Below are 11825 nucleotides of genomic sequence, written 5' to 3'. Positions count from 1 at the left end.
GGGATTTGTGTAGCTGCCTCTGGCAGTGGTGTGATGGTTAAGAGAAACTCAGGGTTTATGACGCAGTACTTCTCCTAACTGTAGGTGATTCTCATCCACCAAGGAGATCACGTCCGCTGTGAACTCTCCAGGCCCTAACACGGTGCCAAGCAGGGTGCCAGAAGGACAGCTGAAGGCGCTAAAACCAGCACTGTGCATTTGCCGCCGAGCAGAAGCTGGCCACAAGGAAGGCCGTCCCTAGAGCTATAGGATAATGTCTCTGGAAGTGCTTAGTTTTTATCTTTTTATTACTAATTCTTTCTGTTTTAAGTACTTTTTTTAATGATCACTGCTTAGAACCCAAGTTCCTGTCATCTAACATAGGTCACACAGGCTGGAGAAGGCCACGGGGAAACAGAAACCTCCCAGGTCTTAGGTGAGGCCTGGTGCCTGGAGCACTCTCCCTTCTTCCCTCTCTCCCTTCCTCCCTTCCTGCTCTGCCTGGTCACAGCCTTGGTGCAGAGGGCTCCCTTAGGGAGGGTTGGGCAGGAGGAAGCTGAAGTTTCAGCCAAAGCAGCCCCTTTTGTGGCCTCCTTTCCACCACGGCCCCCTTGAGGAGGAGTGAGAAGCAGGAGGGACCGGTGAGTCTTGCCTGAGCTGACTTGAGTCCCGCTCAGCCAGCCCTTGATGCATCTAAGACCTCTGCCCACAGCAGTGAGAGGTGGTGGGACTCACTGCCATTCTCAGTCCACATCCACAGTGCTGGCAAAGAAAAACCAAGTTCAATTTACCAAAATATCTGTATTATCTATAAAAATTGAACTCTAATGAATCACTGCTACGGGAGGCAGCAATATCCAACTATGTTGGCTGCAGAGGCAGACAGCTGTGTCCCACCAGCCCACAGGCAGAACGTGGCACCGAGGGTCCCATGGGTAGGCTCACTTGTAAGGCCTCAAGAACCTGGACACTTTGGAACGCAGCAATCGGATGAAGGATCTTGGAAACATCTCCCGGGATTCCTGGGCTGTGTACTTGAAATAGTTCTGGGGGTGGGCCAGGACGTCAAACAGAGCCTTGATCAGTTTCTTATCCTAAAAAGAACAGAAGTTCTGTTGCTGGGCCAAAATACTTAAACATTCCAGCATTTTGCCAATGGAACTATAATAGGCCCAGTGTTGGACAGTAGGTTGATTAGCTGAGGAACACTTTGGGAAAATTGTTTCTTCTGATTTTTATCTTTTCTCCAGTTTTTATCTTCCCTGATTTTCTACAAAAAAGGTATTATTTTTATAAAGGAAAAGAGAATATATTAAAAAAAAAACACGTTTTCTTTTTCTAAACCAGATGAGCCACGACACTGGGATTTGAAGAGTACTTACAGGGTTAGTGATGTGGCAAGTGTCTGATGATTACTTATAAGTATCTAAAATTTGGTGAACCTTAGGCTTGAAGGATAAACAAGGAGCCAAACATCTTCAACCATCTGGAGAGTGAACATGGAAACATGATCTGCCACCGGCTTATGATCAGCAAGTTTCCCACTCTTCCTCCACACATTTCCAAATGTAAACAAATACAACTTCATTTGGCAACACTGAGGACAGCCACCTGATTTTTTTTTTTAATTAAGTCTAGTGAAGATATAAAATTGACCTCAGCCCAGAGCAGACTTCGTGTCTGACAGGTGGCCAAATGCAGCAAGAGGAAAAGCTTCCTCCAGCTGCGCTGGGAGCTCCATGGGTGCCGGGTGACTGCGGTGTCCACCACGGCTATATACTCACCTTCAGTATTTCCTGATGGTTTTCAGAGGCGTAGAGCCTGCCATCTCGAACTATGTCTTCAATGAGCTCCTGGTAGTCCTCTGTTGGAACACAGGACATAACTGACATTCAGAGGGTTTTGTTATTTCCAAACTCATTCTTTCCTTCATTTTAAAGTAAGGTTCTGAGGAATGCCCCTTCTGTAGCTGTTATCTGAACTATGACCACTGTGATACTGAGAAGGTGAGCAGAAGAGAACTTCCACAGACGCCCACCATCATAGCCTCACACCTACTGGCCTCTGCACCCATCTCTTCTGTTCCATCTTCCCTCAGAGGAACTGTCTATGCAACCCGGTCAAAGCCCTTCCTCCACTTTATCCACCGACTCCATCTTCTCTCACCAAGGCAAGGACATTGGTTCAGTAATTTTGCCCTTTCTTCTCTACACAATGACATTCTCTCGCCCGACCAGGCATTCCCATCAGCACATAAATGTGCTGTTATGTCTCTAATCCAGAAAAAGTCCTTCCCCCTTGACCTTATTTCTCCCTCCAGCTTCTATCCTACATTTATGCCCCCTTTATTGCAAAACTCCTCAAAAGAATTGTCAACACTCCTTCTCTCCAGTCATTCCTCCTCCCGGATCCACTTCCTCATTCAGTTCCAGGATAAGACACTCTGATTTTCCTCCTCCCCCACTGGTCGCTTTGTCTGAGGCTCCTTTGCTTTTCTTCCTCTTCTCTCTGACCTCTTACTGTAGGAGGGACCCAGGGCTCAGTGCTTGGGTCTCATCTCTTCTGTCTATACTCACTCCCTGCTGGCCTCCTCCAGGCTCATGGCTTTTCTCTGCTCTGCTTCTCTGCCTTCTGTCCTCCTCCCTTTCTTCTCTCTGCCCTCATATTGTGCAAAACAAGTGAGCTTCTTACCCACCAAGGAAGACTCTTTCTTACTTTTTTTTTTTTTTTTTTTTGGATGGGGGTGGGGAGAATTTGGCTGGCTGGAGAGGGAAGAAAGCTATGTTCATTTTCTTATTAATAATTTTTGGTCCTGACGTATACATTAAATGCAGTGTACATCACATAAGCTGTCTCCAAATCTAAACACCCTACAATAGTCTAGCCTATTTCCTACAGTCATAATTCAAGCCAGGCATATGCAAAACACAATCTTTTCCAAATCCCAGGATGAAAAGAATGCCTCTTTGTATGCATATCATGTGCAGCAAAACCAAACAAATCATAAGAACATCACTGGAATTGTGTGGGAAGAGTTCTTGAAAAAGTTTCTCCTAGTCAAGTGATGGTAAATGAAAACTCGTTAGCTCTTCTTAACTATTGTATAGTTCTCATAATGGCTAATTGAATACATGTACAACCCCACTGGTACCCTATGCGTGTGGTGTCTTCTTTATTAGTCTTTTATTTTAATGAGTATAAAATATGAGGAAGGGGACTTGTTTTTCTCGAATTCTTCGGCTGCAGAGTGTCTTCCTGGGTGAACCAGCTCCTTTGGGTGATGGGTGTTCACCCAAAGGAACACCAGCTGCTGTGCTGTGTTCGGGTGTAAGAGAGAGCGGAAGAGCTGTTGGCCGCTACACCAATGCTTCCAGACTGCTGTCAAAAAAATCTTCAAACGGTTCTCTCCACTCTTAAGAACTACCGTGTTTCGTCACTTGCTACAACTGTCATGAGAAAAGCAGTCGGGTGTTGTAGGTAAGAACTCGGGCCCTGGAGTCCCGAAGACCTCAGCAGTGTTGTCCTCCTGCGACCTCAGGCCGGTTGTCTACATTAATCTCTAAGCCTGAGTGGCCTTGTCTGTAGACCCAGCCATGAATCGTGTCTACTTCATGGGCGATCGTGAGGAATGTGCTTTGTCAGAGGCACTTAGCACATGCCTGGTACTCAGTACACATACTCAGTGCATGTCAGCCACGACTACAACTCTCCCTGTCCTCCAGGGGTCAGCGAGCCAGTCTGTAGCAGCCTCCCCTGCCTCCCCCCTTTAAAGATTTATTTATTTATTTGAGAGAGAGAGAGAGAATAAACAGGACCGGGAGAGGGAGCCAGAACCCTCAAGCCGACTCCCTGCTCAGCAAGGAGGCCAACGTGGGGCTCAACCCCAGGACCCAAGATCATGACCTGAGCCAAAATCATGAGTCAGCCGCTTGCTGACTGAGTTACCCAGGTGCCCCAGCACCTGCCCCTTCTAAATGTGATTTCTATTCTTCTGGGCTTGGAAATCAGGTATCAAACTTGTCTGAAATATGTGTTTAAAAAAAAAAAAGACTAAATAAGCTTTGAGTGAAGACCTGCAACAGTTTTCAACCATTTTCTTCTGTGACGTGTAAGACACATTCTCCTGGGCCTAACCGGGGTAACGTTGTAGCTCAAGCTACAACTCTTTATTTCAGAAAATGAGAAAAACATTACCATGTTTTCGTGTGTCAGAAAGGTAGAGTTGAGAACAGTCAGACTAAAATATGTGAGCTTTAGTGATATTTATTCTAGAGTCTCTGTGTCTTTTTTGGTTCCCTCACTGATTCCAGGGAAGGGAGGTTGTTGGCTGGCTGCTCTCGGGCAGATGAGGTGCTCTGTCTCGCTCAGCAGAGCCACGTGGGGGGAACTGCCGTCCACCCAGGAGTCTGACCCCAAGAGCCCCTGTCTTGAGGGTTTGACATGGTTTCAGGCACAGAGATGATAATCCTGGCTTTTGTAACACGTTCGAAACAAACTATGTGAAATGCTTTTATAAAATCCATAGAACAATATCTTTCCAAAACACCTACTTTTGACACTTGCTGCCTAAAAGCCTTCCGCACTGCACTCCAGGTTCCTCATCAACTAACTCCACACCCTTCTCATCTCGTCTCTCCCTGCTAAGCCCCATGCACCTGACCAACTGACCCAGTCGGGCTATTAATCAGTCCCCGCACAAATGAGGTACTCTGTCCTGCAGCCTGTATCATTCTCTCTTCCTAATGTTCTTCTTCCCATTATAAAAACAAAAACAAAAACAAAAACACTCATATTCTTTGAAGACACAAATCTCTTGAGATTTTGCTGTATTCTTTCCAAAGACCCATGCAAAATTAAATGTTTTCCATTCTTCTCTCCTCACACAGAGCTCTGTATCTGCCATGTTATAGCATCTATGAGCTGTGTTTCACCACTAACCCTGTGGTTCCTAGCAGCTTGCCCAATGCCTGGCACAGGAGCTGCTCGTTAAGTATTCATTGAGCTAGATGGATGAATGAATAAGTTCATGAATGAACAGATGACTAGCCCTTCACGGAATTATGACATCTTCTAGGACAAGGTCCAGTTCATTTTGTATTGCAAGCAAATGTTTGTCAACCAAGGTCCAGACTTGGGTAGGGCCCCAGGGGCCATGTGGACCACCCCTTTATTTAACAAGAGGAAAAGAAAACCAGAGAAGTCATCTGAGTTGCCCAAAATCACACAGCAAATTAGTAGCGGAAACTGGGCCAGAACTTGAGTCTTTTTCTCCCCTCCTCAAGATGCTGTATAATAAAAGCCACAGTCATAACTGGCTAGTATTTACTAAGCATTTACTATGTGCCAGGCCCTGCACCAAGTCCTTTATGGACTATCTCACCGAACTCTCCCGTTTGATCTAATGATTATCCTCGTTTACACATTAAGAAAATGAGGCTTAGATGGGGCAGCCACTCGGGAAAACAGTATGAAGTTTCCTTAACAAGTTAAAAATAGAGCTACTCTATTACACTACTGGGTATTTATTCCGAAGATACAAATGTAGTGACCTGAATGGGCACATGCACCCCAAAGTTTACAGACCCAATGTCCACAAGAGCCTAACTATGGAAAGAGCCCAGATGTCCATTGACAGATGAATGGATAAAGAAGATGTGGTATATATATATATTGGAATACTATGCAGCCATCAAAAAAGAAATCTTGCCATTTGCAACAACATGGATGGTGCTAGAGGGTATTATGTGGAGCAAAAAAAGAGAAAAACAATTATCATATGATCTCACCATATGTGGAATTTAAGAAACAAAACAGGATCATAAGGGAAGAGAGGAAAAAAATTAGATAAGACAAAACCAGAGAGGGAGACAAACCGTAAGAGACTCTTAAGCATAGGAACCAAACTGAGGGTTTCTGGAGGGGAAGGGTGTGGGGGGGTGGGGTAACTGGGTGATGGGCATTAAGGAGGGTACCCGATGTAATGAGCCCTGGTGTTATATGCAACTGATGAATCACGATCTCTACCTCTAAAACTAATAATACACTATATGTTAATTAATTGAATTTTAATTTTAAAAAGGTCAAAAAGAAAGGGAGGGAGGGAGGGAGAAAAAGAGGCTTAAAGTTGGTAAGTAACTCACATAGAGTCACTGAAGAGATTAGGCCAGGGCTGGTCCATGTTCTTACCCATGAAGCTATGCTCACTTCTATTTATTTTCTGAAAGATCTTTCCATCCCTATAGACAGAGTACCCAAATGCCTGTTTAAAATCTGGCACTTGTGAGTCAGCAACATCCTTTCTCCGTATCCCACCTGCCTTTCTGAGCATGTGTGTTTGTCAGCAATCCACCAGGGGTTGGTTTGACTGAACACAGAGAAGCTCCTTGCATGGGATGGAGCGTGAGCCTCACAGTGCTTACCATCGTACGTCACATAAGGGACCTGGAAGCCCCTGGCACTGTTCCCTTCGTTGGACTTGAACTGAATCCACAGCTTCTTTGATCTGGAGGTGAAGGCGATGGGCCGTTCGTAGGTCTGGCAGGTCTCATATGTTGTCACAGAATTGGATGAAGCTGCCAAGGGAATTTGGAGGGGGCAGGCTTCAGGACTCATCCTGAGCAGGCGAACAGCAGCACTCATCTTTGCAAACACGCCATACAACAAGTGATGCTCAAGAGCTCCGCAGGCCCTGCTTTGCCGTCACAGGGGCCAAAGCCCTGGAAATGGAGAGGACCCAGCTGGCGACCGCAGGCCCCCAGGGAAGGCTCACTGAAATGCCCAGGGCTGGACAAACAGCAGCAGCCCAGGCCCCAGTGCTCCCTGCGGGAGCTGCAGAGGGACCCTCCGATTCCAGAGCTACCTGCTGCCATCCAGAGAGAATCGCCACCTAAGACTGGGCAGGCAGGGTGGGGCCCACTTCACGGAGTTTATCTCACGTAACCCTCAGAAAACCATAGCAAGTTGTGTGGTTGTTAACTCATCTACAGAGGGTTTAAGCACTTGCCCAGGGTCACTGAGTCAGTATGTGGCTAAGTCAGGATTCAAACCTACACCTGACTTCAGACACTGTAACCACTAAGAAGAGGGGCCAACACACAGTGGTTCCATGTGTCATTATTTCTCTCAGCGCTTTATGAATATGAACTCATTTATTCCTCACGATGACTCTATAAGGTAGCAACTATTGTTATCCCCATTTTACCAGACAAGGAAACTGAGTCACAGAAAGATCCAGAATGTATATCCAAGATGACAGAACTAACAAGAGGTGAGGCTAGGTTCTGATCCAGGCAGTCTGGCTGCTGGGCCCACTCACTACACTGCCTCGAAGTTGTGTTGATGGTAGCATCTCTCAGTGGACACTGGGTCATGCGCCAAGATGGGAGGAGGGTCCCTCCTGGCTGGACTCTGACCTTAGCCTTTGTCAGTCTCCAAGCCGGAGTGGCTTCCCATGGTAAAGGAAGTGGTAGGGTTAGCCTTCCATGAGCTTCATTGGCTCTCTGTGACCTTGTGGAATAGAGTCCACGGTAAGGCCAGCGGGGAAAACTGGCCGACAGAATCACTACCTCTGGGGTTCAGCAAGAAGACTCAAGAGGCAAGGGGCCCAGCAAAATTGCACAAATTTTTTTTTCTTGGCAAATGCCATAAACTCATGTCCCATCTCTAATATGGAGGTGACACCCTAGGCTTGCTGCTCACATTTAAAGCTGGGGAGCAGGCCAGCAGTCTTCCCCACCAGCCTTAGAAGGGGAGGGGGGCCGAGGGAGGGGACGCACAGGTTTTCCGCATCACCAGGTAGTCTCCACAGTCGTCTTCTATGGGCAGGAAGATCTCAGGGACCACAATTAAGATTCGGCGTTTGGGCGGTGGGTTGATGGTCCATGTACACTCGGTGTTGGCTGGGTAATTGCCTGGGTAGTTTGGGGATTCAATGTATCCGGTGAAATCTCCCAGCTCCCCTCCACATCTTCTGTCTGGAAGGGGAAATGCCATGAGTCATGAAGGCACAACACTGTCATGGCCACCAGCAGCTCAGCTGATGAAAGCTGCTGCATCCTATTGTCATCGAGGCATGGGGCCTGCAGATGGTGCCATTGTGGAATTAGTGTGTCCTGTAATGCCTAGGGCCCCCCAGGGGAGCCCAGCTACACTAACCCCCCTCACAGAGCTCACCCTACTGAGTCCCTCTCTGAATTACCATTTTCTCATTAACTTGAAAGTGATCTTGAACAGGCCCTAGTGAAACAAAGGACAACTTCGGTTTTCAATATTTTGTTTACAAATTCTAAGTGCCAGGGGAACCCATGACACAGAACTTCTAGGTCTGTCAAAACAGGAAAAGCAGAGCTTACTGCTAAATAGGGGACATTTGACCCCTTCCTAGAGACCTTGGATGAATTCATGATCGCTGTTTTCTTTCTCTTGTCTTTCTGGTCAAGACCACATTTTATTTTTGGTGTGGAAGAGAATTCCAATAACGTATCGGCCAATATGAGGCATGTTGGATACTCACCTCTGGGAGAAACACATTTGTGCACGCGCGCGTGCGCATACACACACACACACACACACACACACACACAACCAGCTCACCCATGTCTTCATTCACTGAATCTCCACTCATCCAACATATGTTAGCAAAAGCTCTGGGGGTTCAGAAATGAGAAAGACACAGTCCTTGCCCTCAAGGAGCTTACTGTTTAAAACTGTCAGGTGAATGTGTACAAGAGAGGATGTTGAAGGGACTATCTTTCTTCTCTCTCATTGTAACTGGGAATTATTATTCCCATTAGGAAAAAAATAGTCTTTTCCTCTTGGAAGGGGGTCAGGTGGGGAGAGCCATGGAGCTCAGAAATCTGCCTTCAAGCATGATGGACCTTCTGAGGATCTGTGCCATGTGGCTCCTAATGGTCAACCAAGGGTGGGGATGGGAGGGCAAGGAAACAGATTCCATCTGAGTATAGGGAACAAATCTTCTTCTTTTTAAGATTTTATTTATTTGTTTGAGAGAGAGAGAGAGCATGAGAGGGGAGAGGGCCAGAGGGAGAAGCAGACTCCTTGCTGAGCAGGGAGCCCAACCCAGGACTCAGTCCCGGGACTCCGGGATCATGACCTGAGCTAGGCATTCATTCAACTAACTGAGCCACCTAGGCACCCAGGGAAGAATTTTCCAACACTGTGAACCTCAATCCCAAATTCCTCCAGTGTGGGGAGACCTCCTTGCTCCCCTATACCACTGTCTGACTGACACTAGATTAGCTGTGATTTACTTCTGACCTCTCCTGGAGAATTTTCCATAATGATTAAAAACCAGTCAACCAGCCAACCATGTGGCAAGTCCTTGAATGATCTGCTTCCCCACTCCTATAGGATATAAATCCAACTCCTTTATGTGGCGTTCAAGGCTTCCCTTTTTAATCTGCCTCAGATTCCCCTCAGACACTCCATGGTCCAGACTCAGGGGTCTCTTTCCAAAAAGCCTTTCACTTTTCCGTGTCTGCTCTTCCTCACAGCTGTGGTCTTGGGTATAAAACTCTTTGTTCTGCTCTCTCCCATGATCTCCATCAAAACCTTCTCATGCCTTCCAGAAGCCTTTCCTTATCTCTCCAGACAGAACGAAGTGCTCTTTCCTCTGCAACCCCACAGCCTGTCTACAGGGCCAGGGACTTATTCTGCTTGTGGTGTCTAGCACATAACAGGTCCTCAAACTATGTTTGCTGAACTAAAATTCTGCCCCTGGGAGGGAATGTTAGCAAGGGAGGGAATGTTAGCCTGTCAAGGTGCCTGGAGAAGCAGCCAGTCTCCTCACGGGTGAGTACCTGGGGGCCAAGCTCTCCTTTAGTGCCGACCCGGGTGCTGGGAGCTGGGCTAACAGTGTCCTCATGGCTCTTGGTGGACGTGGGACCCTGGCCCCAACCCCCTCCCCCCCAGCGTCAGGTAGACCCAGGCACTTTCCTCTGGGCCAAGACTTTGAAAGACTTAGAGAGACCTACCTTTACACTGCGTTATGTTTGTGGAGCCGTCAAAGTCAGTGGTAGTATTTCCTGGGCAAGAAACACAGTTATCTTTTCCAAATTCAGGTTGGTATGTCCCTGCTGGGCAGCGAATGCATCGGTGAGTGGTGGTGTTGTAGAAATGTCCAGGTGAACACTGAACTGTGCGGTGGGGGGAGAGTGGAAGGAATGAAAAAAATAAATAACAAAACTGTCTTTTCATCACCGGTCACAGAAAAGTCTTCACAGTTGGTGAAATAAATTGTATGCCCAGACGAAGTACTGCTTTCCTCCTAATCTGGGGCTAATCAACACTTAATTCCTGAAATAGCCGGCTTGGGTGGGACTTGTGACTCATGACACTGAGAAAAACACAAAGGGAACAAAGTACGGGTGTAGCTTCAAAGCGTTTACAGTGTATGCGGTCAGGCCTAAATGAGCATAGCCCAGGCTTTCATACAGAGCTTGCTTGTGGGTTGTGAGCTTGCCAAACTGATGCTGGGCCTGGGGCTGGGCCGGGGCCCCTGGAAGAGGCAGAGTTGGGGCTCTGGGGCCAGGTAGGACCTATATGATAGGGAAGCTCCAGGGAAGGGGACTGGGATGGAGAAAGGCTGGAAAGAAGGAGCCAAGAACCTATTACACAAAACCTGCTCACCTCTCCCAGACCAGTTGCTCCCCGCCCCGTCTGCAGGGGCCCAGGTGGCTGGGGGAGAGCACATCTAGGGAGTTCCCATGCTCTCTGTACTTCCTGCAGGGGCAGATGGAGCTGGGCCCTGACCTCCCCGCTGCTGGGATACCACACAGGGCACTCCGGGCCGGGCTTGGCTGGAGCTTTACCAGACTCCCGTGGTTCTCAAAAGGGAAATTCCATTCGGAAAAAGGCAAGCTGCCAAGTCCTCACCTCTGGTTTCGCAGTCCTGGAAGGAAGTGGCTCCCAGGTGTTTGGTGGGGAGGCCTCCCCCACAGGGGAAGCAGGAAGTGCGGCCGGCCTCAGGCTGGAATGTGCCCAGGGCACAGAGCTGGCACGGTGCAAAGCCATCTGCAGAATATTCCCCAGGTTGACACAGACCTGGGGAAACCAATGACCCTAAGTGAGCAAGGCCCCTGGGCAAACCCCTTCCCGTCTCTCTGTCGATGAGCTCAGAAGTGGGTCAGCCCCGTGGCCCCGTGCTGACCTGAGGTCCCACCTCAGGGAGAGAAGCCCTGTCCTGCCCCACCACTGCCCCTGAGCCTGTGAGTGCCGATGTTTACATGCAGGGCTACAAAGCTCAGTGCAGAGATGGAGACCAAGGAGCCCAGTGATAATTGTTTCCACAGCATGCACCAGGCCTGGGTTTGCTTAAGGTTGGGGACTTTGCAGTGCCCAGCCAGTGCCTGTAGTGCAGGAACCCCAGGGAGGGCCCTGGGCTCTGGAATCATCTGGTAATTCAGCCCGGAAGTGCACCTTCACACAGCAATCATAGGAATAATTCACGTACTACACGTTGCTCCATGCTGGACATAGGTAAGGATTCCGTAAATGTCAACAATTATTGTTATTACTAGTATTATTGTTACTACAAATATATCTTAACAAGGCCAGATACAAGTGTAAATAGATGCCCCAAAGCGCTTCCCCTCATCAACCTTGCAGTTGGACTGGGGGGAGGGGAGGGGCAGAGGGAGAGGGAGAGAATCTCCAGCGGACTCCCGGCTGAGTGTGGAGCTGGCTGCCTGGCTCCCTCGCATGACCTGAGCCGAAACCAAGAGTTGGACACAACTGACTGAGCCACCCAGGTGCCCCATGACTTTTAAACCATTTGAAAGGTCCTGCAGTTGAGTCTGGCGTGGTGTACGTGGGGACTAAAGCTGGGG

The 11825-nt window shown here is 48.2% G+C and overlaps 1 protein-coding gene across 3 annotated transcripts in view; it reads right to left on the bottom strand.

The window, feature by feature from the left end:
• Positions 1-545: 545 nt before the first annotated feature.
• Positions 546-11825, bottom strand: part of LOC111159361 (signal peptide, CUB domain and EGF like domain containing 2) — a 66469-nt gene continuing 55189 nt past the window's right edge. For 2 of the 3 annotated variants that reach the window (XM_022521768.1, XM_022521767.1), the window contains exons 17-22: positions 10873-11040; positions 9972-10133; positions 7755-7952; positions 6399-6551; positions 1764-1843; positions 761-1073 (exon numbers count right to left, since the gene is read on the bottom strand). In XM_022521768.1, coding sequence (XP_022377476.1) covers positions 921-1073; positions 1764-1843; positions 6399-6551; positions 7755-7952; positions 9972-10133; positions 10873-11040 — 914 coding nt within the window. In that variant the 3' untranslated portion in view covers positions 761-920. Of the gene's footprint in view, positions 1074-1763; positions 1844-6398; positions 6552-7754; positions 7953-9971; positions 10134-10872; positions 11041-11825 lie in introns of all 3 variants that reach the window. The other variant, XM_022521769.1, reaches the window with a different exon arrangement.

This window comes from Enhydra lutris, unplaced genomic scaffold (genome assembly GCF_002288905.1).
Source record: "Enhydra lutris kenyoni isolate GAN:26980312 unplaced genomic scaffold, ASM228890v2 scaffoldscaffold68, whole genome shotgun sequence".
NCBI lineage: Eukaryota > Metazoa > Chordata > Mammalia > Carnivora > Mustelidae > Enhydra > Enhydra lutris.
Note: the sequence above shows the minus strand (reverse complement) of the source record. Positions and strands in the feature narration are given on the sequence as shown.